This window comes from Dendrobates tinctorius, unplaced genomic scaffold, assembly GCF_039654945.1.
Source record: "Dendrobates tinctorius isolate UK_male_01 unplaced genomic scaffold, ASM3965494v1 ptg000116l, whole genome shotgun sequence".
NCBI classification, from domain to species: Eukaryota; Metazoa; Chordata; class Amphibia; order Anura; family Dendrobatidae; genus Dendrobates; species Dendrobates tinctorius.
In genome coordinates this window covers 13,303,931-13,331,397 of record NW_027361784.1, presented here as the reverse complement: position 1 = coordinate 13,331,397, position 27,467 = coordinate 13,303,931, and the positions used below count along the sequence as shown (strand labels likewise).

Genomic DNA, 27,467 nt, shown 5'->3' with positions numbered 1-27,467 from the left:
TGACTGTGCCAAATTTTGTGGCTGTAGCTGCGACGGTGCGGATGCCTATCCCGGACATACACACATACACACACACACACACATACATACATACACACATACATACACACTTTGAGCTTTATATATTAGATATATGCTACATTCAAATATAAGAATAGGACTAATAAAGTTAGCACTACCTAAATGATAAAGAGGTGTGCTTAATATGATATATTTTCACAGCCAATAGAAATATCATTTATTCAATCACAGTGTTTTACTCTATCTCTGAGCCATATCTCCATATGATTCTACCCATGGATATCCACTATAATAGTAAAGAATCAAAGATCAATCATAGTTACCAGATGGGGAGCGTCATACACCCTGCCTGCACCAGTCCAATGCATATCGCTGTCTAGTGGACAGCTTCCTCAGGGAAAAGTTCTAGGGAGCTCTTCCTATCTCAATTATAAAAAGCCAAGATAAGAATAGCCACATTACTGCTTTGCTTGCTTTCCATTGCGTAGATAATAATTTTGGAAGTTGTCACAAGGAGAACTCACTGCATGCGTATTTATGCGCCTCCCATTGCCTTTAACATCAGTTGTATAACTCTTAAAGTAGCAGACTCCTCCAGTGGATTCTACAAGCTGACATAATTTTATCACTTTTTCTCTAAATTTTGTGAATAGAACAAGGAGACCTAGAACTCTGAATACAAACTATGTAAAGGTCGAGCATTGCTTAGCGAAGGCGAAAAGTGGCGCTGACGATCATATTTATGATTCTCCACTTTGGGGTCTTAACCTCTTAACGTCCAATGATGGACACATTCCGTCATTGGACGCCTCCCCCTGCTTGGTGCAGGCTCCGGTGATGAGCCTGCACCTTTTCAAGGACATGACAGCTGACATGTGCCCAGAACAGCAGCGGGTGAAATCGCGATTCACCCATGGCTTTTAACATGTCAAATGCCACTGTCAAACTCTGACAGCAGCATTTAACATACATGCACAGGAAGTGCATCCTTTCTTACTCCCATCGACGCCTGTGTCAAAATGACCACGGGTCGCCGACGGTTTGGCATGACAAACCAGGGTCAGGAGAAGACCCCTGTGGTTGTCATTGCTGGATCGCTATGAGCGCCGTTTGGTGGTCGGCACTCATAGCAAGTGAGCATTTTTGATACATAAAGCAGGGTTGCAGCCCTGCTCTATGCATCAGAGCTGATCAGACAAGTGCAGTTTCTAGCCTCCCATGGTGACTATTGAAGTATGCAAAAAGTAAAAAAAAATTAAAAATAAAAAAATCATAGTTCAAATCACCCCCCTTTTGCCCCATTCAAAATAAAACCATTTAAAAAAATCAAATATACACATATTTGGTATCGCCGTGTTCAGAATCTATCAACTTAAAAAAAGAATTAATCAAATCGGTAAACAGCGTAGTGAGAAAAAAATCAAAATGCCAGAATTTCACTTTTTGGTCGCTGCAACATTGAAATAAAGTGCAATAACGGGCGATCAAAAGATCATATCAACACCAAAATGGTATCAATAAAAATGTCAGCGCAGCACGCAAAAATAAGCCCTCACCCAACCCCAGATTACAAAAAATAAGAGACGTTAGTGGTCTCGAAAAATGGCAACTTTTTTTTTTCCTTTTACAAACTTTGGATTTTTTTTCACCACTTAGATTAAAAAAAAACCTAGGCATGTTTGGTGTCTAGGAACTCATAATGACCTGGAGAATCAAAATGGCAGGTCCGTTTTACCATTTAGTGAACCTAGTAATAAAAAAAAAGCCAAACAAAAAATAAGTGTGGGATTGCACTTTTTTTGCAATTTCACCGCACTTGGAATTTTTTTTTCCGTTTTCCATTACAGAACATGGTAAAACCAATGGTGTCGTTCAAAAATACAACTCGTCCCGCAAAAAATAAGCCCTCACATGGCCATTTTTACCATAAATTAAAAATGTTATGGCTTTGGGAAGAAGGGGAGCAAAAAATGAAAATGCAAAACCAAAAATACTCCTGTGCATTAAGGGATTAAAGCTAAGCATCACCATATTCATTGGCTTCTGATAACATGTGGAAAATGCAACATTGAGATCTCCAGCCATGTTTAATGAAAGTGCTGAGTTGCTTTCCTTCTCTAATTTGGTAGAGCATTGCTTGTTGTGTATTAAATTGTGCCCACCCAGTCCAGCTACCACTTGTCCCTCCCTTGAGTATTTTGCACACACCCTTGAGTATTTGTATGCACCCTTATTTGCATTATTCTAAAAAGCTTGTAGTCCAATAAGTAAAAACAGTAAAGTCTTTGTTATATTTATATATTGTCTTTATATTAATGTGCGTTAAGCCTGAACATGCTTTGCTCTTTTCTGAAACCAAAACAATATCCAATGAGTATTCAAGCATTCACATGCGGTCTCACCCACAGGATATCAAGTATTGGTGAAGAATGATTTCCCTGTAGAGGAATGAACAGTGATAGGGTGAAAAGATGAAACATAACACTACAGGAGCACAGATGTTTAGACAACGCTGTTCTCTGTGATTTCAAAGGCAGCTGTAGACTGGAAATGTATTAGGTTAAAGGTCTGAGAATAATCAATGTTTATGTCCATCGAACTGAACATTGTGAAGAATGTGTTATTTCAAAGAAATGTCAAGATGCTTCATATATGGAAGAAGCAACTGGAGAGTCACTGAAAGACAAGGACTCTTGGTCTAATAGTAAAAGTGGTATCATCTATATTTGTGTGTGTTAGATTTCTAAATTATAACTGCTTTATATTATTTGTCACCTCTTTTGCTTGTGTAATAGAACTATTTTTTATTTTTTTATTCCTGCATTTTTTATTTTATTATCCTTCATGTTTCTTTTTATTTCTTTATCAGTCTAATACTTTTCATATGTGATCCTAAATATGGTAAATAATTCATTATTGTTGCTTTTTAACCATTTAAAAGCAATTTTAGTCTATGTTTAACCCCTTTCCCACCTTGGATGTATAGTTACTATTTGCTACGGGCTCCAGCGGTGAGCCCACAATTTTCCCCGCATATGACAGCTGATCTGATCAGCTGAAAAGTGACCCTAACAGCCATGGGTGGAATCATGATCCACCTGTGGATGTTAACATGTTAATTGTTTGTAGTAGAGCGAGAAAAGGTCAAACCAATAGAAGGGAGTACATCAATTGCATAAGAAATATATATACCACATATAGGTATAGTACAAAAATTTAAATTTTTATTATTCACCAAAAAAGTATATATATACACAGAGACAGAGCAAGCACACATGTAATATAAAAACAATTAAAATTGCATCTGTATGCAAAGTAGACTCAAAACCAAATGCCACACCTCAGTATAAAGGTCATGGCAAACCACACCAGGCTCCCATAGAAGGCGCTGAATAAATAAATAAAACTGGCTTAAGGGATGTATACCTACAAATAAATGAACACGTACCACAGAAATTTATATATAGATCTAATGTAAGCAAAGAGATTACTTATATAAAGAAGTGATAAATGACACAATTTAACAGTAAGTATACAATACCAAAAAAGGGTCCAACAGCATTTGTGAACAAAAAATGATTTAGAAACCTTGGATGCATAGTTACTATTTTCTGTGAGCTCCGGTGGTGAGCTCACAAATTTGCCCGCACATGACAGCTGATCTGATCAGCTGAAATGTGACCCTAAGAGCCGTGGGTGGAATCATGATCCACCTATGGATGTTGCTGCTGTCAATCTCTGACAGCGGCATTTAACATGCTCTTACTGTAAGCGCATCACAAATCCTGCACATTGGTGCCATGACAACCCTGGGTCTACAGCAGACCATTTTGTTTGTCATTCCCGGATAGCTATGAACGCTGCTCAGCATTTGGCGTTCAGAGCAAGTGAGCATTTCTGCTAAATAGAGCAAGGCTGAAGCCCTGCTCTTTGTAGCACAAGCGCTCTCAGCTTCTAGTTTTCCATGGAGACTATTGAAGCAAGTAAAAATTGAAAAAAAGTTTTAAAAAATATTAAAGAAGTAAAAAAAGAAAATGGTCAAATCTCCCCCATTCACCCCACTCAAAAAAAAAGCATTAAACGAAAAAAAATTACCCACATTTGGTATTGCTGCATTCAGAATTGCACGATCTATCAATATATAAAAATAATTAATCCAATCGGTAAACGAAAGAAAAGGTCAAAACTCCACAATTAAGTTTTTTGGTTGTCGCAACATTGCATTAAAATGCATTAACAGGTAATTAAAGATCGTCTCTACTCCAAAATGGTATCAATAAAAATGCCATCCCTCACCCAGACCCAGTTCATGAAAAATGGAGATGCTATGGGTCTCAGAAAATGGAGACTTTTATTAAGAAACGTTGACTTTTTTTCTCATCACATAAGTACACAAGAACCTAAATAGCCTATACATGTTTGGTATCTTTGAACTCATAATGACCTGGAGAATCATTATGGCAGGTCAGTTTTTGCATTTAGTGAACAAGGTAAAATAGCAAAACAATTGTGGAATTGCACTTTTTTGAAATTTCACTGCACATTGATTTTTTTTGCCATTTTCCAGTACAAGATATGGCAAACCCAATAGTGTTGATCAAAATTATAACTTGGCCCACAAAAAACGAGCCTCCACATGGCCATATTGATAGAAAAATTAAAAATGTATGGCTCTAGGAAGAAGGGGAGCAAAAAAATGAAACTCAAAAACTTAAAATCCAAGGTGGTGGATGAGTTAAAGGGTTTGGGCAGGACTGACATATTGTTGACTTATCCTTCAGATGGGTCATCAATACCACACCTATTTTCTCTACCGATATATTTTTATTAGCTTAAGACAGATGTAAACAATGTGTAGGTTAGAAAAGCACAACTCCATGTACTGTGCAGTGACTCTTACAAGTCCTGAATTTCATCTCCTATTTGGGAGATAACCTGAAGAACTGCCACTGCATAACATATAGAGGTGTGCTGTTTTGGCTCCTTACACTGTCAACAACTGGTTGCATAGTGTTGGGGGTGCAGGGTTGAATGTCAAAACTTCTACTGATCTATTTATTACCTATTTAAAGATTGGAAGGAGAAGTAATTTGATTATATAGCTCGGGGGCTGCCAAGACTAATGCAGATCATGAAGAAAAAACTGTTTTTTCATGAAATGTTTTTCGGAGTTGATTTAACTGCTTCTTCAGGTGCCAGGTCAGTTCCGAAACGCGTTGCATGAATAAACATGCTTTTATTCATGATCTGTGTTACTTTTGACAGAGCCCAGGTTTTGTCATCCAATTCTTTCTCATGTCATACTTCTTCCTCTAGCCACTGGGAATGAGTTCAGTGGCCAGAACATCAGCTACACATTAGATGTAAAATGTACTATCACGTTTATCGGAGTTGTTCTGTACAAAATCCAACCACATGAGCATCTATTTGTCAGTTAACCCTAACACATGACTCTATTAATAGATAGGTCATCAATATGACAGTCTTCCATTAGTCTATTTGAATTAAGCTAGTAAAATGCTGCCAATCTGACAAACCCCAAGTTATGAGCACTGATTTATTTTTATTGTTTTAGTTCTGCTTTGTTCTGTGTATTATCTCATCTTCATTTGGCCCGGAGTTCCAGCAGTTGCATTCTAATATTTTAGTCCAGGATTGAAGTAATATTGTATTCAGTTTCATCAATTGAGTAGAGCCTTCCTACCCTATTCTCTCCCAACCTTGATATGAAAATTGTTTATATATGTGAAATTGGAGACAAATCTCACTTAATTATAAATCTTCACCCTGCATTTAATTAATATTTGTGATGAGAATATGTAGGAGATGATTACTGAAACAAGAAATTATCTAATTTGACTAAACCTTGTTAGAAGAACTCTTCAATCTGGATTGGGCGTTACCCAAGAAAAAAATACTGCAATTATCTTACATGTTTTATTGTATCTTTTATAAAACTCAAAAGGTTTCTCAGTAATCTTAGGACCATTTACACTGGTTTATAATCAGAAAAAGAGTGTTTGTGGGAATGCTCATTCTCCATCAGCCGATGAATTGGAAAGATGCTTATTTGTTGAATGATAGGATTTCTAAGTTCTCTTAAAAATCATCATACTTGGCAGCACATTTTCCTGTGTTCTATCAAGAAAAATTGAATTCTATGAGCACAGACTGATAAAGCCAACCATTGTTCTGTAAGCACGGAAGAACAGTTGACCAAACAGGCTATTAAATAGTCACTGGATTACAGTACATGTAGCCTATCGACGGTCATTTAGTGGCTGTGGTCGGCCAGTGTAACTGCAGCTTTGGGTTTCAAGAAACAAATCATATTATTAATGTAAGATATTGCTGCTGGCAAGTATGTAATATGCATTTTTTCGTGCCATATTCAGACTAGGTGTGCTCAGCCTCACTGAATACAAGCGAATTGAGTGAGGCCACACGCTTCTAGTTGGAATATGACTGGGAGTATCTATATTGCATACTTGTTGTCACATGGCTACTTGGTCTTGCCGCCAGCACCAAAAAATCCTCACAAAGTGCCACTGTAGAGTGACTACAAACTTTTGTGATAAGGCCAGACAACCTCTTTAACAAATATTTTGGTGATTTTTGTGGCACTTCCTTAGATAGTCAGAATAGCACTCTTGATCTCAAAATGTCTGTAGCATGATTGAAGAGTGCTTGACCAGAGCAGGCCAAAAGCCTCCACTTTCTGAAAAATGCAGCTCATTTAAAACCTTTTTACAAATTGGTGGAAGTTAATGAACAGGTCTGATCACAAACTATTCCATCAACTGAACAATTGCCTGAATAGAACCAGCAATACTTATAGATGTCACAAAATCATGTTCCCAACACATTTGTTAATGTAAAGATAAAGTGGACAATGCCTTTAATTGAGATTTGTGACAATAAAGCCTTGTTAGGTGACTCCTCAATTCCATCATTACATTTTAGATTAATGTGAAACATACAGGTAACTTTTAATATATTATTAATGTATTATATATCTTGGGTTTTACTATAGAGAGCAAGAATGGTTTATAAAATGTTGAGTTTCAGTATGAGTCTGTAGTTATCACATTACAATCAAACTTTACTATTATTATTTCTTTTAGCTTTTGGTCATAACGAGTGTCCAGATCCTGGAATTCCACTAAATGCCCGTCGCTTTGGAGACAACTTTCAGCTCGGAAGCTCAGTCTCTGTGGTCTGTGAAGATGGATTTATTAAAACTCAAGGCACCGAGACCATCACTTGTATGCTGATAGATGGGAAAATTATGTGGAGTGGTCCGATCCCTAGATGTGAAGGTCTGTCTGCTCACACTTTAATATGAATTCATTGTTGTATTTCAAAATGACAAAATGTTAAACGAAAGCGGTAATGATGATGCATATTTGCTGTAAGTTATAAGGTCCAGAGTGACCGAATTCAAACTCTTGACAATGATCAACATCAAAAGTGATCATCAGCCAGAAACAGTAATGCCTAGAGTAATGCATAAGTCACGTAATGCACCCATCCTGATGAGATTACAAATGCATTTAGAGATGTAAAAAAATGTTGCTGTCATTGAGTCTTGTAATTCATAGTGATAGACACTGCCTAGAAAATATATACATATATGGCATGCATAATAATAATGTGAAGGACAGAATGGCTAATGAATCAATTATTAAACCTTATATAAGCTAGTTCAGATATGGTGTAGCAACATGGCGTCTGTGTCCTGAATAAAACCCTGGAAGAAATCTTTGAAATGCAGAAGTTAAGACACTGGAGACCATATATGGAAGTGAAGTTGGAATAGACCGATCAAAGACTGACACTGGCTGCTCAGAAGATTGTGTGATGCCCTTTTCCTATCTGTTTTACAGTTCTTTGACCTGAAAATAAAGTGCAGTCGTTTGCAAGCCTTTGCTGAGAAAGGAGTATACATCTGATTCTGCATCCGATGTCTATCTTTTTAAGCTAGCACTCAGCTATTTATTGGGTCAGGAAAAGGCAATCATTTAGATCTCAATTTAAGGGATCACCCTCACATTCTAAACGCATAAAATTAAAATAATCTTAAAAAATGTTGTTCCACAATACATTTCCAATTCAAGTGTTTTTATTGGGTTCATGACTCCCTGTATAAGTTAAAACAGAAACTTGGTAAGTTAGATCATGATATTTTTGCAATTATGGTCACAGTCCATATATGTGAAACCTTGCTTTGTAGACCTAGTCAGCCTCTTGCAAAGTTGACCAGTACATCAGTGATGATTCCACCTCAGCTCCCCAGCCCTAAATGAGGCAGATGAACCTTCTTTTACAGCCCATTACAAATCCTGGAACTGGAGGTAAGGGAACGACCAGTCCCGACCAGCTCTTTGGCCATTCCAAAGACCCAGACTCAAAAATCCAGGCCCATTAAAATCACCTTTCAGCACTTAGCATGTTGGAACTTGTTTCTACAAGTCCTACATCACTGAGGATTGATATCTCGGTGACACATACCTCCTGTCAAGGACTTGACCAGCTGCCACCGTACAATAAGAAGAGCATCCATATTCTATCCCTCTTTATACACAGGAAGGTATTAAAATTTAGAAGAGCAAATACATTTTCTATGTTAATAAATTTAATGCATCTGTAAAAATAGAACTCTAAACATATGATGTGTATGGTATCCGATTTTTTCCTGGGAACCCATAGGCTAGAAATGGCGAGAATTATGAGAAATACAGAGAAGACCAGCATATGCTAGGATTTTTTTGGTCCATGTGAAAGAAATGGTCATCTGAACGGTCCAATTCAACAGCATCGCTTCAAAAATATGGTTGTTTGAATCTTACTGTGAGGTTTTGTAGGCAGTAGACATTATCTCTTTCCTTACTGAAACAATAGATAGATACATGTAAAATACATTTATTGCATTTTTAAATTATTGATTTTATAGTTTAAGCAGGATGGACTGCAATTTTATGGTGAGATGTTTACCATTTCGAAAGCACAGATAATATATATGGAAAAGACAAAAAAATCATAAAAATCATTGATGAAAAATATGGGACTTTGCACTTGTGTTTGTATTTCACATATGAAAGTAGGAGCCTATAACTCTGATAATTGAGTGTTCTCCCTGTCCGGAAAATCTGTTATGTGCTCTATAAAAGTGGTACAATGACAGAACATTTTTGCACATCATTAAATCATAGTGGTTCGAAGTAAACTTCTGATATATATTGAAGGCTTGCGCTGCAAAACTTGTGTTCACTCCAGCCTTCTATCATGTAGCTATTTAGTGTAAATTTAGGAGATAACGGCAGCCCTTGATCAATGAAATGGAAAACTAAAAGCCATTTCTTGTGCCATTAAATTTCTAGCAAAATGTATATTACTGTATTTTTGCTACTTCAGCAAAATAAAAACAACTAATCAGAAGAATATTGGAGACAGGTTAATGTCTGGAAGGAAAAGTTCTACTTTTTTATGAATCATATTAAAAAAAATTACTTATTGTAGCGACTGTAATATTGAAATAAAATATGTCAAGTATTTCATTTTAATTTTATTAACTAGTTGTAGCAGTGACAAATCATGCTTGGATTTTTTCAATATTTTTTTTAAATAAACTCCTCAAGATTAAAATTTCAATAGCAAGAAGGAAAAGTAAAGGAATTATGAAAATCATAGGAACGATATGCAAATGATGAAAAAATGGAAACAAAATTTTCAAAATATCGTAATTTATTTAGTATTGAGTATGAGCCTCACACATAGAAATCTCCCATTTACATGCGTTAGCATGCTGTCACTTAAGTTGCCCTAGGAAATTTTGAAGAACCAAGAAAATTGGCTCATGACACTTTCATATTCCTTCCTGAAGATCTTTTCATGGCTTTACCCATAGGATCTCCATACCAATCTCTGTCTATCACTACATCCAAGACTGAAGCAGAATTCATAACTGAAGAGGGTAGACCTCCATTCTAGCTCTGTTCCATCACAGTCTTTGAGAGCAGTGACATAAGATTAAGGGAGCACTGCTCTCTGGACATGTGGCTCATAGCCCTATGTCATTCAAACACTGTTTGATGCTGGGTGGAGAAACTTTCATACCTTAGACTTAGTATGCCACGTCTAATTTCACTTGCAGTGCTAAATGGATAATTTTACACCAGTCATTAAATTTGACAAGACCCTATTAGGTACTGCTATGAAGAGGCCTTCACTATGGCACTTCAAACTGTCCGTCTCCCAGGATTATGATGCAGACATACACAATGTACATAATCCAGTCCCCTCTAGTCTTCATTACAGATACACTAATAGCTTGGTGTAACATTGAATTAGTTGTTAAACCAGTGGTATGGCTATTTCTTCAAAGTGTCCCAGGATCTGTTTTTCAACACAATGCAAGGCTGCATGTTGCTAGTGCTACTGTGAGAAGCATGCATTACCTAAACGTGCTTATATGGCCTGCGCCACCCTCGAGACATCTGAGATATTATTGGCCAACAATTGCAAAGGGAGTTTCTTGCAGTAGATCTTGATCATTTGTGCATTGAGCATAGCAGAACATTTCTTGGACACCCAATAAAAAAAATTCACTGATATCAGCCAAGCCTCTAAGAGCGTGAATTTCTGTCTATGTTGATAAAATTAAATAATGAATATATTTAGGTGTTTAGAAAATTTTATTTGTACATAAGTGTTGAATTCTTTTTTATGGAAGATTAACTCAGTCTCCACCCACTGTGCCTGAAAGATAGCTCTTCAATACCCTCCTGCTGCTGCAAGGATCTCACATTGCTAAGCATAGGCTGCCGCTCTCAGTCAGGCTAGGTGGGGGGTTTGGAAAATACTTAGACTCATTAGATATTTGAATCTAAAACTGGAATCATAAAATGCTTATCTCAATATTAAGATTATACAACCATTCTGGCAAAGGATTTACAAAGTAATAGCAATAGCCTAATCAGGTCTAGGAAATTAAATTGTAAGTAATTTTTAATGTAAAATCTGGTGACCAATCCACTTTAAAGTAAATTTTAAAGTCTATTTTAAGTTCCTATCCTATGAACTTAGCGCTCCCCTTCCACCCAATATCCTTCTTGCTGATTGGCAGTACGCTTCTGAAGATTGACAATTGGAGTCAACAGCATATTTGAGGCACTCTCCCAAACCGTGCACTCTCCCATGATGTTAGCAGAGACAGATTAATCTCTGCAGCATAAAAATGCACAGTGACAATCCAGCACTTAGTACACACTGGCTCAGAAACTGAATAGATCGACGCATTTCGACATTACATCTTAGTCATTACCTAAATTGTGCTATACTGACCAACCATGTATTTATACTGGGTGTTCAGCATTTCAAAAAAAAAAACACCTGCTAATAATCAACTCCACCAATCCTGGTTTGGAGTAAGCACATGGATGCTTAATTATACAATGGTAGTTTAAAATTTCATAAATACAAAAACAATTAAACACATATACAAAATAACGATAGACTTTAAGTCAAAATACATCATGAATCATGATCAAATCATGTCTGGCATTTAAACCCTCAGGGGTACGAGTATTAAGAATAAACATCCAAAATGATTCCATATTTAAAAGTTTTTTCTTTTGTGCTTTCCACCTCTATAGGGCTTATGGACTGTTTTTAATTATTTTTGTATATATGATTTTTTTAAAATGCTGAGCACCCAGTATAAATAAATTGTCAGTATACCACAACTTTAGATCATAACTAAGACGTAATGTCGAAACGCGTCTATCTATTCAGTTTCTGAGCAAGTGTGTACTAAGTGCTGGATTGTCATTGTACCATATTTTAATGTATGGCAAATTAAAAATTAATTTTTACCTTCATTTACCGCTGGACACTATTTGTACTTGTTGGCTGCATCTAAAGATCTAAACAACTCAAGAGCATTTTTAACATTGTATAGAAAACACTTTTCAAGAAATTACTCATTACCTATGAAACTGGCCACCTCCGAGGCAGTAAGTAATTTTAGTAGTTAATTGTGCATTACAAAAATCAAAAATCCCTACATTATTGAAAACAAAAAGGATTTTTTAATAAGCAATAAATGGCAAGGTTGCATGTCTTAAGAAGCTCTATTTAATTTTACCTACTTAATAGGATGAAACAGCCTCAGTAATAGGTGCCAAGGAAAGTACAGTACATCAATGCCATTACTGGAAATACCAATACAAATTATATTTGGTCTGCATTTTTATAGGGAAATTGTGTGAGTCTGATATAGATCAACTGTTACACTGGCAACCATTTTATTTTGATGTTTTTGAAAGGCTAAAATAATAAAATAAAAAGTTATGTAAGGAAAAATGCAGACGTCACCGGCACACGAGGACAGGGTATGCGTGCAAGTTGGTTTTAGTTATATTGAATGAATCTAAATGAGAAATAGCACATAGTCTTGTTGCTGCCAGGTACTTTCCACTGGACTCCAAAATTAATCTTCCATAATGCAGTACATTAAGGTCGAGGTTGCATTTTAAAGTAAAATATTGTTTCTCAGCTGGAAGTTAAAGCCGTAAAAGCAAGAAACTCATTTCATAATTGCTAATGTAATCTATTTCACTCTTCTTATAGGATATGGATAAATACAGTCTTAGAATCATATTCCAAAGCAAGGCTTAAATAATTCAAATTTAAGAGTTTAGAAGTTTTAACTTATTATGTAGTTGAAAATTGTAGCTTTTTCTAAACCATATGTGTATATTATAATTTTTTATTTTTAGTGCACCAATGTTTCCAAGGTGCTGTATGTGAGGAGGGGTTACATACAAGATACAAAAATAAATTACAATGAATGAACTGACAATGATAGACTGGTGTACAGGGTGGGCCATTTATATGGAAACACCTAAATAAAATGGGAATGGTTGGTGATATCAACTTCCTGTTTGTGGCACATTAGTATATGGGGGGAACTTTTCAAGATGGCTGGTGACCATGGCGGCCATTTTGAAGTTGGCCATTTTTGACCCAACTTTATTTTTTTTAATGGGAAGATGGTCATGTGACATCAAACTTATTGAGAATTTCACAAGAAAAACAATGGTGTGCTTAGTTTTATTGCAACTTTATTCTTTCATGAGTTATTTACAAGTTTGTGATCACTTATAAAATGTGTTCAAAGTGCTGCCCATTGTGTTGGATTGTCATTGCAACCCTCTTCTCCCACTCTTGATGTGCCACAAACAGGAAGTTGATATCACCAACCATTCTCATTTTATTTAGGTGCATCCATATAAATTGCCAACCCTGTAGAAAGGAAATGTGCACATATGGATGGCTCACTGATGGCAATGTAGAAGGGAATTGGATGAAAAATGTTAGAGTTTTTCTGGGTGAAACTAGATTTTTCATACGCTCATCTGAACCTCATCTCTTTACAATCTTTAAAAAGCAGACTAAACATTACAGGTAGGATGTGAAAGGATGACACTGAAGAATGAGTAGTGAATATTTAATCATGAAACCAGAGCAAAAATAATTAACTGCTGATCTTAGCTAAATATAAAGAATAAATTGAGCAAAAGATAAAGTCATTAAATAGTCATAATAATTAGGTAACATAATAATAATTTTATTTCTGTAGTGACAACATATTCAGCAGCACTTTACAATTAAGTGGAGACATGTATAGACAATAAAGTCTTAAAAAGTAACATTTGTGGGAAGAGTGAGGACCCTGCTCATAAGCTTACAATTTATAAGGGAATGGGAGGGGACACAATACAAAAAAGTTAAAAAGTGTTTGTCATATATGGTCCAGCCATCAGTATAATAAATATTGGTTTTCACATAAGCTACATTAGGTGATTATCAGCTAGCATCGGTCTAAGTGCAGTTACCAAGTGCTATTGGGTGCATGGAGGATGTGGCAACAGATGAATAAAGGTACTGTCACACTTAGCGATGCACCAGCGATCCCGACCAGCGATATGTCGCTTTAATACACTTATACAAAATCAAATACAGTGTGTCCGTAAAGTCATGGTGCACTTTTGACCAGTCACTGGAAAGCATCAAAAAACAATAGAAATGTGAAATCTGCTCCAAATAAAAGAAAACCCTCCCAGTTTCAGACCTATTCAGTGCAGCTCGATGTGGGCTCCATTTGTTGCCCTTCACACATCCAAACAAAAGTGAAGTTCGTGCCACACACGGGTAAGGATGTCTGGTGTAACAGAGTGAATAACGTCTGTGATTCTCTGTTTTTTGTTTTTTTAAACTTGTTTATTAACCAAGAAAAAAGAGAAACAACATGTACACATATGCATACACCAAAATAATACAAGTGCATTTTGTCCAAATTATTATGGGAAAATAGCAATTCGCACTTTAAATTGTTTATACAATTTAGTTTCACAGGTCTATGAGTTATTGCTTAGATAGTGAATTATTTAACAGGTGAACAGAAGCATTGTCAAGCTGTATATCTTTGAAAGTACATATCACAAAGGCACTACCAATCTAATTAAACTACAACTATACCTAGCACGCTGCCTAGTACATTACACAATATTAAAAAATTATGTGATGCCCTAAATACATCTCAATGTATTTAAGTTATAACAGCCACGGTGGTACCGAGCCTCCACTCCCCGATATAGTGAGATGAGACGAATTCCATCTGTCCCAGATTTTGTCTAATTTCCCTAGACAGCCACGGTTTTGATAAAGTGCTCGCTCATATGGAATGACTGAGTTTACCAGGTCAATCCAGGCTCTGAGAGATTGGCTTGAGCCTTCCATCGAACGTAGCGCCAACACCTTCCTAGCCAAAAAAAAGTGTCTATCATAGAAAAATCCTAATATAGTGTCCCCAATGATGAGTCTCTGTTTTAAGTGATTAATGTAGTTGATACATTCAATGTACACATGTTGCTTCACATAACCCCAAAAGTAAAAGTCTAAAGGCGTCAGATCTAGGGATCGTGGTATACTTATATACTTTCCAGTGACTGGTCAAAAGTGTGCCATGACTTTTACTGACTCACTGTATGTGAAAAGGAGGGATTAGAGGCAACAAATTCCTGAGACTTCTTTAAAAAAATATTATTTACCATACTCTCCTTGTATGTGTTACCTATTACACAACCACTAAAGAAAGCTCAAAGGATTTGAACATGTATATCTTGTATAGGTGGCTCCAAACCTTCCACTAGTAGAATGTTATTATTTAAAGAGCAATTGCATTTTTCTAAAACTTTTGATATGTGGTTTGATCTTTTTCACATACATGTCCGGTTGGTCCAGATATGTATTTCAACATTCCGATCTAATATTTGTGGTATCTCTGATATTTTTAATTTTATCAAATAAAAGTTATATTTTATATCTTTTTACTCTCAATTTATGCTAATTTGTTGTAATCCTTATCGCCCTGAGCCTTGGCAATTAAAAGGTAGGACATGTCACTGTGACATATCAAAGTTGTATGAAAATTACCTTAGGTATCATAAGTATTTTCTGAAAAAGAAAAATAGAATTCTGGCCACAATAAAGATGTATTGTGAATTGATTAGACAATCTTGGATCTGGTAATAATACTGATCTCTGTTTAACCCCATATGTTTTAAATTACATACGGAAAATCTAATATAATATTCATTTTCTCTTTCTCATTTTTAGCTCCATGTGGTGGACATTTTTCAGCTCCCAGTGGAGTCATACTTTCTCCCGGGTGGCCTGGCTACTATAAAGACTCTCTGAATTGTGAATGGGTGATTGAAGCAGAACCTGAACGCTCCATTAAAATTACATTTGAAAGGTCAAGACTTCTTTAAGCATTATATTTCTTTCCTTATTAGAACAATAATGTATAATACATATATATATATATATATATATATAGAATAGATTTCTCAAAGTCATTTTATGCTAAAATGCGGATTACCTCATGTAGACCATAGTTGACCCTTCTTAACCTTAAGTAATCTCACGATTATGGTTTTCTTCTGTTTTCTCCTAAAGCCATAAAAATATCAAATTATTCTATTTCGATTGTACTAAAGCCTGCATGCATTGGTATTAGAAAACAGATGCTTATTATAATCCTGGAGCCAAGTAAGATGTATCATGAAAATATGTGGAGCTTTGCTCTCAAAAACTAAAGATCTTAATGTAAAGGAGGTTATCTGTCCAGGCCAAGAAATATACTTTACGTATATAGGCCATTAAGCAATTGCAGTTGTTTATTTTATTAAAAAAAACACTTTTCATCTATTTCTTTTCTAGAATTGTTGAAATTGTATCTAGATGTATTTAAGATACAAATGAGGGAGGACTGCAGGGGATGTTCAGTAGTGAGTCAATGATAGAAGAAGCGGGAATAGTTGGAATGGTGTCTCAATCTCCTTGGTTGTAATTGTTATGGATATAACAAACTGTTTAAAAGCTCATGTAAAATGCTAATCTGGTGGCTCATTTATTGATAATATCCTGAATTATTAAAAGTGTTTTTATATAAGGATATGTTTTGACCATCAAAAGGTGCTTTTCCACTTTCAGAAAACCTGTCCCCAGGTAAAATTTGTTTAAAAACAAAAATGGTTCTTTGGATAAAAAGTCCAAGGAATTGGCATCAGCACTAAAAGAGAAAAAAAAATAAAACATATCTTTTACTGTGGATTTTTAAAAAAATCATAGTGTAGGAAAAAGGAATTAAAAAGATTAGGATCCAGAAGTTTAAGCATTTTGGGTTAGCGAATCTGATTCATAGCTATGGATAGTTATGAAAAAAGGTTGTTAACCTCAAATGTATAAGCTTATGGATCTTAATTTTTTTCCTACACTACTGTCACAAGGACACTGTTCCTAAGTCTAGGGGTCCTCAGGATTACCCATAATAGTGGGGATGCCTAGGTCTCGTTCCTCACTATGCTTGTAGTGATTAGCGAATTTGTTAGGAAAACGATTGCCAAACATAATTTCGACATGAGTATGGCACATTCGGATTTGTGATCCGAATAACGAGCAAAATTTTATAAAATCGGAAAAAAATCGGTAGCAATCGGTAAAAAGTGTGGGAAAATATTTTTGTTGCCACAAAAGTATTTTCAGCACTTTAGCAACGATAATGGTGATGTATCTTGAACGTTTGACATGTGTTTGATGTGGGGAGGGGGTTTGCAGACCTCAGAGGCACAATGTTCTAGTAAACCATCTTTTTTCCCCCCTAACTTTATGTGTGCACATTGCGGCTAGCCAATCAGGGCACAGGAAAGATCCACAATGTCCTGACACAGCGGCTTGTGTCGTTGGCTGCTGAGATCACATGTCCCTCTCCATATAAATAGAGGACATCTTGTTTTAGCGCCATTTTGACACTGTAACAGCACAGAGAGGCTGCTCCTGATGCTGGCACTATTAGCAGCAAGATTTCAGCTAGGTAGCTAGGCGGTTGTATATCAGTCAGATAGTGGAGCTAGCCACTGTCCAGTGTGGCTGTTAAATTTACCTTCCAGGATTTTTTGGGGGGGCCACAGACAGCGCCAGCAAGGCACATGTCCTAGATGTGTGTTTTGCACTGCTTCTATTGTGCTCCATGCATGAGTATAGCATTCTAAATAATATTTTTAGCTAGCTAAATGTGAAAAAGCCTGCTGTATCCCAGATTTTAGCTGGTTAGTTAGGTGGTTGCATATCAGTCAGATAGTGTAGCTAGCTAGTGTCTAGTGTGGCTGTTAAATTTTTTAAATTTACCTTCCAGCACTTTTTTTGGCCATTACTGATGTCCACAGACAAAGCCAGCAGGGCACATGTCCTACAAGAGTGTTGTGTTGTGCACTGCTTCTATTGTGCTCCATGCATGAGTATAGCATTCTAAATATTTTTTCAGTAGCTAAATGTGAAATAACCTGCTGTATCCCACCTTCTAATTTTGTGCTGTGGTGACATGACACTGTCTGCAGACCTAAGGCACATTAAAAAATATATAATTTTTCACTTGCAAAAAATTAGACAACCTGCCACATCACACTTTGTCATTTTGTTTGGTTGAAATTAAGCTGTAGAGGCCTGATCCCAGAGGCCACCAAAAATTTGTCCTGTTCTTAGTGTCATACAGTAGGAAGCCTGACTTTCAAATATTTTGTAGCATATAGTGTGTTATAGAGGCCTGATCCATAGGCCACAAAAAAATCTTTTGTTCCTAGTGTCTTACAGTAGGGGACATGGTTTTCAAATAGTTTGTAGCATCTAGTGTGTTATAGAGGCTTGATACAGAGGCCACAAAAAATTCTTCTGTTTCTAGTGTCATACAGTAGGGAACCTGACTTCCAAATAGTTTGCAGCATCTAGTGTGTTATAGAGGCCTGATCCAGAGGCCACCAAAAAATCCTTCTGTTCCTAGTGCCATACAGTAGGGAACCTGACTTTCAAATAGTTTGTAGCATCTAGTGTGCTATTGAGGCCTGATCCAGAGGCCACAAAAAATTATTCTGCTCTACTCCTAGTGCCATACAGTAGAGGACCTGATTTTCACATAGTTTGTAGCATCTAGTGTGTTATAGAGGCCTGATACAGAGGCCACAAAAAATTATTCTACATGTATGAACCTTCACATGTGCAATAAACAAGCACAATAATGCGGACCAGCGGACCTCAACAACCACCAGCAGCCCCATCAACTGTATCTGCTGCTTCTTCTTACTACTCTGTTACAATGCCAACTATTGAGACGCAGGTCTTCTACCCAAGAACCTTGGGATCTTTACCTGCTCCAGTCACGCTGACTGAGAACCCACTGTCAGCTGTAACAGAAGCAGACATGCCTGCTGTTTTTGACTGATCTCAGAGAATGAGCACACCACAATTTTCTCAATCTACCATAACATCACCGCCTGCACCTCTCTCATGGTCCATAATGTAATATAATTAAGGATTCCTATATAGAGTAAATCGTCATGTGGAGTTTGGGCATAAAAAGAAACAATTACAACCACTCAAACATGGTATTATGCAAGAAGTATAATGATAAATACACATACCACATAGACGGTGGCAGACCACACATGGATCCCCTGCCCACCCCCTTAATTATACTGTTAACTGGAGATAGTATAGTTATATATTGATTCTGTTGCCCACATGTGTACCTCCTGCCTTTCTGTGAGGGCTGGTTGTTTTTGGCACAATTTTATCCAACTGTATCTTTTACCTGACATTATTTAGTAAAGTTTTTTCATATTTATAACTTTGGACTGTATGACTGCCCTTGTCCTTTTGATTGCTTCTGGGTTAGCTGTAGTGGAAGATGTGTCGGTCCCAATTATACTATTTCTATTCTCCTGACAGTAATTTCACTTCGGTGGTGTCACGCCCTCATTTTTTAAAATGTGAAAACTTCAGGTTGAGTTACCATCTGCTTGATTGGGTGTAGTGGAAGACCTGTCGGTCCCTATTATACTATTTCTACTCTGTGAAATTGATTCCATTTCTGTGGTGTAAGACCCTCTTTTGTTTAAATGTGAACAATCCTTATTTGGTGTCCATCTGCTGGATTAGTTTTAGTGGAAGACCTATCGGTCCGTATTATACTATTTCTACTGTGATGAAATTGAAGCCACTTTGACTTTAGACTTCTGGTTTGGCATGCTGCCTGTTGTAGTAGGCTTTCGAGACCTTCAGGCCTCCACTTCCTGGAACTCAACTACCTGTGTTACTAGCCTTTAATTTTTCAATGGTAGTCTATAAAACTGATATTTGTGCCACCTGAGTGTGGCTCATCCTCCAAGCAGGTAGAGATGTTGCAAGTGATATCAGGGCTCACAGCAAAGGGGTCCTACACTGATCCCTCATCCACTCCATCTTACTGTGACGTTCAATTAAAAACTGCAAATCCTTTCCCAGACCCCGATACATCATACCTGTCTGATTTCTTCAGTTCCATACTAAAATGTGTACTGTGGGTGAATTGAGGCCACTTTCCTGGTGTTTGGCTGTCATTTGATGTGTTTTGGTTCTGTTATAAGGTGTTGTGCATGTGTTTGTTTTTGCCTCCTATTGACCTGAATGGCGTTCGGTTATGTTTGGCAAATATTCAAAGAATTAATCGGTGAATATTGCAAATTCAGCAATCATAATTCGAACTTCACATTGAATTATTTGCTCATCTCTACTCATGAGTAGCAATAGTTGGTAAGTGAATGGGAAGAATATAAATAAGACAGACAGGGCAAAACAGACTCACAGTCACTCATCACTTTCACAGGGAAAAACACTAAGGTAACAACATGTAAAGGCAACAAAGTAACAAAGATACCAAGGGAAAAGGAAAGGCTTCACCAAACACTGTTTGTAAAAACTTTTAAATAACCACCAATTATAAAAGATGTGTTCACTAGAGAGTGAGAAGAAAAAAAAACTGCTTCTGCTGCTAGCGATTTTGCCTGCACAACACACCAGTCACTGTGTGTGCAGTGCAAGAGGAGGCTATATTGTGGTGTATCAGTGGTGTTGGTTGTTGGGCTGCCTTTTAAGGCTTCCTGACAGGCTGGCATTGCTGTTTACCCACTGCTCTGCAAACTGCTTTTTTAAAAGCAATCCAATCTCCCTTATCCTCTAGTCACTTTTGTCACAGCTGTGCCATCGAGCCTGTGACATAGCGCTCAGATATTCATTGGGCCTCACACAATCCAAAAGTGTCCAGTGTCCACAAGTGTGTGCAGAAATTCAAAATCTCCCTTATCCTCTAGTCACTTTGGTCACAGCTGTGCCATCGAGCCTGTCACATAGCGCTCAGATATTCATTGGGCCTCACACAATCCAAAAGTGTCCAGTGTCCACAAGTGTGTGCAGAAATTCAAAATCTCCCTTATCCTCTCGTCACTTTTGTCACAGCTGTGCCATCGAGCCTGTGACATAGCGCTCAGATATCAGTGGGCCTCACACAATCCAAAAGTGTCCAGTGTCCACAAGTGTCTGCAGAAATTCAAAATCTCCCTTATCCTCTCGTCACTTTTGTCACAGCTGTGCCATCGAGCCTGTGACATAGCGCTCAGATATCAGTGGGCCTCACACAATCCAAAAGTGTCCAGTGTCCACAAGTGTCTGCAGAAATTCAAAATCTCCCTTATCCTCTCGTCACTTTTGTCACAGCTGTGCCATCGAGCCTGTCACATAGCGCTCAGATATTCATTGGGCCTCACACAATCCAAAAGTGTCCAGTGTCCACAAGTGTCTGCAGAAATTCAAAATCTCCCTTATCCTCTAGTCACTTTGGTCACAGCTGTGCCATCGAGCCTGTCACATAGCGCTCAGATATTAGTGGGCCTCACACAATCCAAAAGTGTCCAGTGTCCACAAGTGTCTGCAGAAATTCAAAATCTCCCTTATCCTCTAGTCACTTTGGTCACAGCTGTGCCATCGAGCCTGTCACATAGCGCTCAGATATCAGTGGGCCTCACACAATCCAAAAGTGTCCACAAGTGTGTGCAGAAATTCAAAATCTCCCTTATCCTCTACTCACTTTGGTCACAGCTGTGCCATCGAGCCTGTCACATAGCGCTCAGATATTCATTGGGCCTCACACAATCCAAAAGTGTCCAGTGTCCACAAGTGTCTGCAGAAATTCAAAATCTCCCCTGTCCTATAGACACCTTGTACCTTGTTTTACATTACTATATAGTTTGTTAGATTTTGTCTACATTTCTACCAAAAATGAGGAAGGCTGGTGGAAGAGGCCGTGGAATTGGGCGGGGGTTGGCAGCTGGTAATGATGGTTTATGGTGGTGGATCTGATGGTAGTGGCAAGAGCAAAATAGGACCGAATGCAGGAGGTGTTGAGCCTGCGTCATCGTCTGGCTACATAAGGCCTCGAACGCTTAGTTTTCTAGGAGTTGGCAAACCGCTTTTAAAGCCAGAGCATCAGGAAAAAGTTTTGTCTTACATTGCTGACTCAGCCTCCAGCTCTATCGCCTCCTCTTCTGAAGTTGTAAAAAGTAAAAACACTGAGTCGTCATTGGAGGCTCATGTTCATGAACCACACCTTTCCTTGTGTCCTTCACCCCAACCAAGATTGAAGGATGACGCAGGCCATACTACTGATTACTCCATGGAGCTGTTTTCACATACCATGCCTGGATTATCAAGTCAAATGGTGAATTACCCAGGCCAAGATGAATCTACCATGGAGTGCACTGATGCACAGCCGCTGATAGATGATTCTGCTGGTACATTCACTCAGAGCACTACATTGTCCTCGCAGTGTACAGAGCCAGATTCTGACCCTGATGAGACTCAGGTGCCCCTTCCCGCACACTATACCACCATACACGGTGACACAGAGGAAGGTGCACATGACATAGAAGAGGAGGTGATGGATGACCCAGTTGTTGACCCAGATTGGCATCCATTGGGGGAAGAGGGTGCTGCTTCCAATAGCTCAGATGAGGACCATCCACAGCAGACATCGACATCGCAACAGCTGTTATCTGGCAGGCCCGGAGCACTCCAAAGACAGGTTCCAAACATCAAAAGAGTTGCTGGACAGCTTGTCCAGAGGGTCAAAAGATCACAGCATGCTAGGCCGCAAAATGTCTGCCAAAGTAGGAAGAGTGCAGTGTGGCACTTTTTTGACCAAAATCCTCATGATCAGGCCAAGGTTATCTGTAAGAAGTGCGCAAAGACCTTTAGCCGAGGGAAAAATCTGAAAAATTTGAATACCAGTTGCATGCTTAGACATTTAACCAGCATGCACTTGCAAGCGTGGACACAACACCAAACCTCAAGTGCCACATGTGCAACTGATCACAACGAAGGTAGTCAGCAACGCTACATTGTTTCCCCCACTGTAAGCCCACCGGTTAGCACAGCAGCAAATGTTGAGGTGTCGTTGCAAGGCCACAGCAGTCAGGGAATCCCACTGTTATATCAACGAAAGACTGATTCTAGGCCATCAGAAAGAACACCAACTCCATCACCATCATCAACCCTCTCTCAGTCCACCCTGTCCACCGCTACTTCCACCATATGCAGCTCTCAAGTCCAGCTCACCCTCCCAGACACTATGAGTAGGTCAAGAAAGTACTCAGTCTCTCATCCGCGTACACTGGGTTTGAACGCCCACATTGCCAAACTAATCTCGTTTGAGATGATGCCCTTTCGGTTGGAGGAAAGCACAGCTTTCCGCGAACTCATGGCCTATGCAGTACCACGCTATGACCTACCCAGTCGCCACTTCTTCTCTCGCAAAGCCATCCCAGCCCTCCACCATCATGTGAAAGACCGCATTGTCCATGCACTCAAGCAGTCAGTGAGCGGAAAGGTGCACCTCACAACAGATGCGTGGTCCAGTCGGTATGGCCAGGGCCATTACGTGTCCATCACTGCGCACAGGGTTAATGTGGTGGATGCAGGGTCCACAGGGGACAGCGGTGGTGGGACAGTGCTGCCTAGCCCATGGTATAGGAAACAGTTGGCTGTAGGCGTTCGACCCTCCTCCTCCTCCTCCTCCAGACGCGAAAGCTCGTCCACAGAGCGCAGTCGTACGAGCACTCCATCTGCAGCTGCCACTGTTGCACACGATGTTTCCCCCTATCGAGCAGCTAGTGGAAAGCGTCAGCAGTCTGTGTTGCAGATGATGTGTTTGGGCAACAGACACACCGCCGAGGTGCTGGCCAAGTACTTGAAGCGACAAACTGAGTCATGGCTGGGCAGTGTACATCTTGAGGCAGGCAATGTAGTTAGTGATAACGGCCGTAATTTTGTGGCAGCCATAGCCCTTTCAAAACTCAGCCATATACCTTGCTTGGCTCACACCTTGAACCTGGTGGTGCAGTGCTTCCTCAAAAATTATCCGGAGTTAACAGCCCTGCTCCAGAAGGTGCAAAGACTGTGCGCGCACATCCGCCGGTCGCCTGTAAACTCCGTTCGTATGCAGAAGCTGCAGCGATTGCTCCACCTTCCCAACCACCACCTCATTATCGACATTGCAACAAGGTGGAACTCCACCCTGCACATGGTGGAGCGGCTGTGCGAGCAGAGGCAGGCCATAATGCATTTGTGGGAGGATACACGGCCAGGCACTTTGAGAGCAGACATGGCGTTGACAGGTGTGCAGTGGTCGAAGCTGAAAGACCTCTGTAAAGTCCTTCAGTGTTTTGAGGAATGCACACAGCTGGTAAGCGCAGACGACGCCATCCTAAGCATGAGCATCCCACTTATGCGTCTGCTCATGCAAACTTTGACGCACCTTAAGGAGCAGGCATCTGCAGCCAATGTTGATGAGGAGGAAGAGGAGGAGGGAATCCTTGATGACATTCAGCCATGGTCTGCTCAGGGACCTCTCCTGGACGAGGTGGAGGAAGAAGAGGAGGAGGAGGAGGATGATGGGGATGATTACTTAGGGGAGGAGGATGCATCTCGTGGGGCAAGTGAAAATGTTGGTGTGGCAAGGTCTGGTACAGGGTTTGTGCGTGACTGGAGGGATGTGGATTTGCCAGAAAGTGCTCCTCTAACCAGCACTCGCAGTGCATCATTGACACCGGGAACATTGGCCCACATGTCAGATTATGCCTTGCAGATCCTAAAAAGGGACCCACGCATTGCCAAAATGATGAACGATGACGACTACTGGTTGGCCAGCATCCTGGATCCACGCTATAAAGGCAAATTACAAAACATCATGCCACAGGAGAACCTTGACCTAATATTGGCTAATAAACAAGCAACTCTGGTAAATCGGTTGCTTGAGGCATTCCCAGCACACAGCAGCGGTGATGGTTCTCACACGAGCCGTACGGGCCGGGGGAAGCTTGGCAGAGGTGTTCGTGATGCACACAGCAGAAGTGGCGTTGGAGACAGGGGTTTCATGACAATGTTGTGGACTGATTTTTCAAATACCGCTCACACAACTGGTAATACTGCATCGATGGAAAGTGACAGGAGACAGCAGTTGTCAACTATGGTTACAAACTACTTTTCCTCCCATATCGATGTTCTCCCACACAGGTCATTCCCCTTTGACTATTGGGCCGCTAAACTGGACACCTGGCCTGAATTGGCCCAATATGCCTTACAGGAGCTCGCTTGCCCAGCTGCAAGTGTGCTATCGGAAAGAGTCTTCAGTGCAGCTGGATCAATCCTGACAGAAAAAAGGACCCGTCTGTCAACCCAAAATGTGGATGATCTAACCTTCATTAAAATGAACCATGCATAGGTTTCCAATGATTTTGTCCCACCTTCCCCTGATGACACATAGGGTGACAGAAAAATGGCTTGCTTTGGTCCACCTCTTCCTGGGACTTCACCTATTTCGCCTTTTGCATCAGCTGAATGTCCAACATCAACATATGCCACTTTCTAAAACTCCCTAACTGTGCTGCCTCCCCCCCCATGGCCGGGGTCACCACCTAGCGCATGACACCGTGCGAGTGCCGTTGCCCTGGACAGGTGGGCAGGCTGACTCTTGGGTGCGGGCACTGGCACAGGGTCCCTCATAGTGCAATCAAGTGTCTCTGATGGTGGTGGTGCACACCCGCCGTCAGACACACCGCCGTACTATGAGGGGCCCAGTGCCGGTACCGACGCCCACGAGTGGGCCCCCCTTGCTTGGGCAGGGCCCCAGCATTTGCAATCTTTACCTCTCCCTGCTCCTCCGCTGTGTAATCTGGGCCGTCAAATCCATACTGTGCCTGACACCGTCTGAGCCTGCCTCCTGATGTACAGACATATATTTTGAATGTGTACGCTATCCATACATGTTATCCGGGGATACGGTACCCTTTCTAACCTTTGTGCATTCACGTGCAATCCATACTGGGCCTAACACCATTTGAGCCTGCCTCCTGATGTACAGACATATATTTTGAATGTGTACACTATCCATACATGTTATCCGGGGATACGGTACCCTTTCTAACCTTTGTGCAATCACGTGCAATCCATACTGTGCCTGACACCGTCTGAGCCTGCCTCCTGATGTACAGACATATATTTTGAATGTGTACGCTATCCATACATGTTATCCGGGGATACGGTACCCTTTCTAACCTTTGTGCAATCACGTGCAATCCATACTGGGCCTAACACCGTCTGAGCCTGCCTCCTGATGTACAGACATATATTTTGAATGTGTACGCTATCCATTCATGTTATCCGGGGATACGGTACCCTTTCTAACCTTTGTGCAATCACGTGCAATCCATACTGGGCGTGAGAACGGCTGGCGAGCTGTTAAGCAAGCTACAGCACCTGTGGTTTGCACACGTAAGTTTTTAATTTTTTCAGGAATGACGGTTAGGCCTAATTCCGGAACTGCGGTTGACCTGCACTTACTGGGAAATCATTGTTCGCGGGTAATAATTGTCATCAGTGATCCCCATCACTAACATTGTTCAGCGGGTTATCTGCACCTGTAAGCGACAAACGCTGGCCTTTTCAGTGTAGCGCACATGCAGCCACGGACATGTAATGGCATGACACACCAGTTATTGGCCAATCTCATGTGCCAGAGCCTCACGTGTCCCTCTAGTAAACCGGACTCGGACCGCGGGGCATGACGGAATCTCGTTCGTTAACGGAATTAAACTTGCAATGTGTGCATCTGTTCTGTAGCTGGCATGGTTGAGGTTTCCCAGGTGGAGTCGAATTTAACCGTAGGCTCCACTCCTGGTGGTGCCCTTCTGGACATTCCTTTAAGGTTCAGCTTTGCAACCATACTGCCCACGTAAAACAAACACTTTGCCTTCATGAACGCTGTTTGGAGGGTCATGACTCGTGGGAATAACGCCGCCCAATCAGTTAACCTGCTAGAGAGATCGTTCGTTGCTCCCAAGCATGACATCACACTCCCTAGGAAGAAGGTAATGCCACTGTGGCGACCGTACTCCTGGGGGCGACACAAGTGCACTGATGCCCAGCCACTGCTCGATGAATCTGCTGGTACATTGACCCAGACCACTACATTCCCCTCGCACGCTACACGGCCTGAATCTGACCCTGATGAAACTCAGGTTACCCTTCCCATATACAGTTCCATCTTACACGGTGACAAAGAGGAAGCTGCAGATGAAAGTGCAGGTTCGGCCCACCCGCCATCAGACACACCACCATACTATCAGGGGCCCTGTGCCAGTGCCGTCGCCAACGAGTGGGCCCCCCCCTGCTTGCTCAGGATCACAGCACTTGCAAAGTTGAAATACTGTGCAGTGAGATGGAAGATGGGGACGACGAGGAGTCCAGACAAGTACAGGGATTCCCTAGCGAGGAGACTTATTTGATTGTTTTCAATGTTGGGACAGCAATTTTTGGGGAGCACTATACTCTGGAGAATGATAGATGGTGCCCACCATACACTGGAACATTCCAAAGGTGGACATCAGACACTGGAGCAGCATTTACAGGGCCCATTATACACTAGAGCATTAGAAATGGGGCCAATTATGTTTGGAGCA

General features: G+C 40.1%; 1 protein-coding gene across 8 annotated transcripts in view; it reads left to right on the top strand.

Moving 5' to 3' along the window:
* Positions 1-27,467, top strand: part of CSMD3 (CUB and Sushi multiple domains 3) — a 1,871,449-nt gene that overhangs the window by 1,118,110 nt on the left and 725,872 nt on the right. For all 8 annotated transcript variants that reach the window (XM_073590214.1, XM_073590213.1, XM_073590210.1 and 5 more), the window contains 2 exons: positions 7,146-7,340; positions 15,703-15,841. In XM_073590214.1, coding sequence (XP_073446315.1) covers positions 7,146-7,340; positions 15,703-15,841 — 334 coding nt within the window. The remainder of the gene's footprint in view (positions 1-7,145; positions 7,341-15,702; positions 15,842-27,467) is intronic.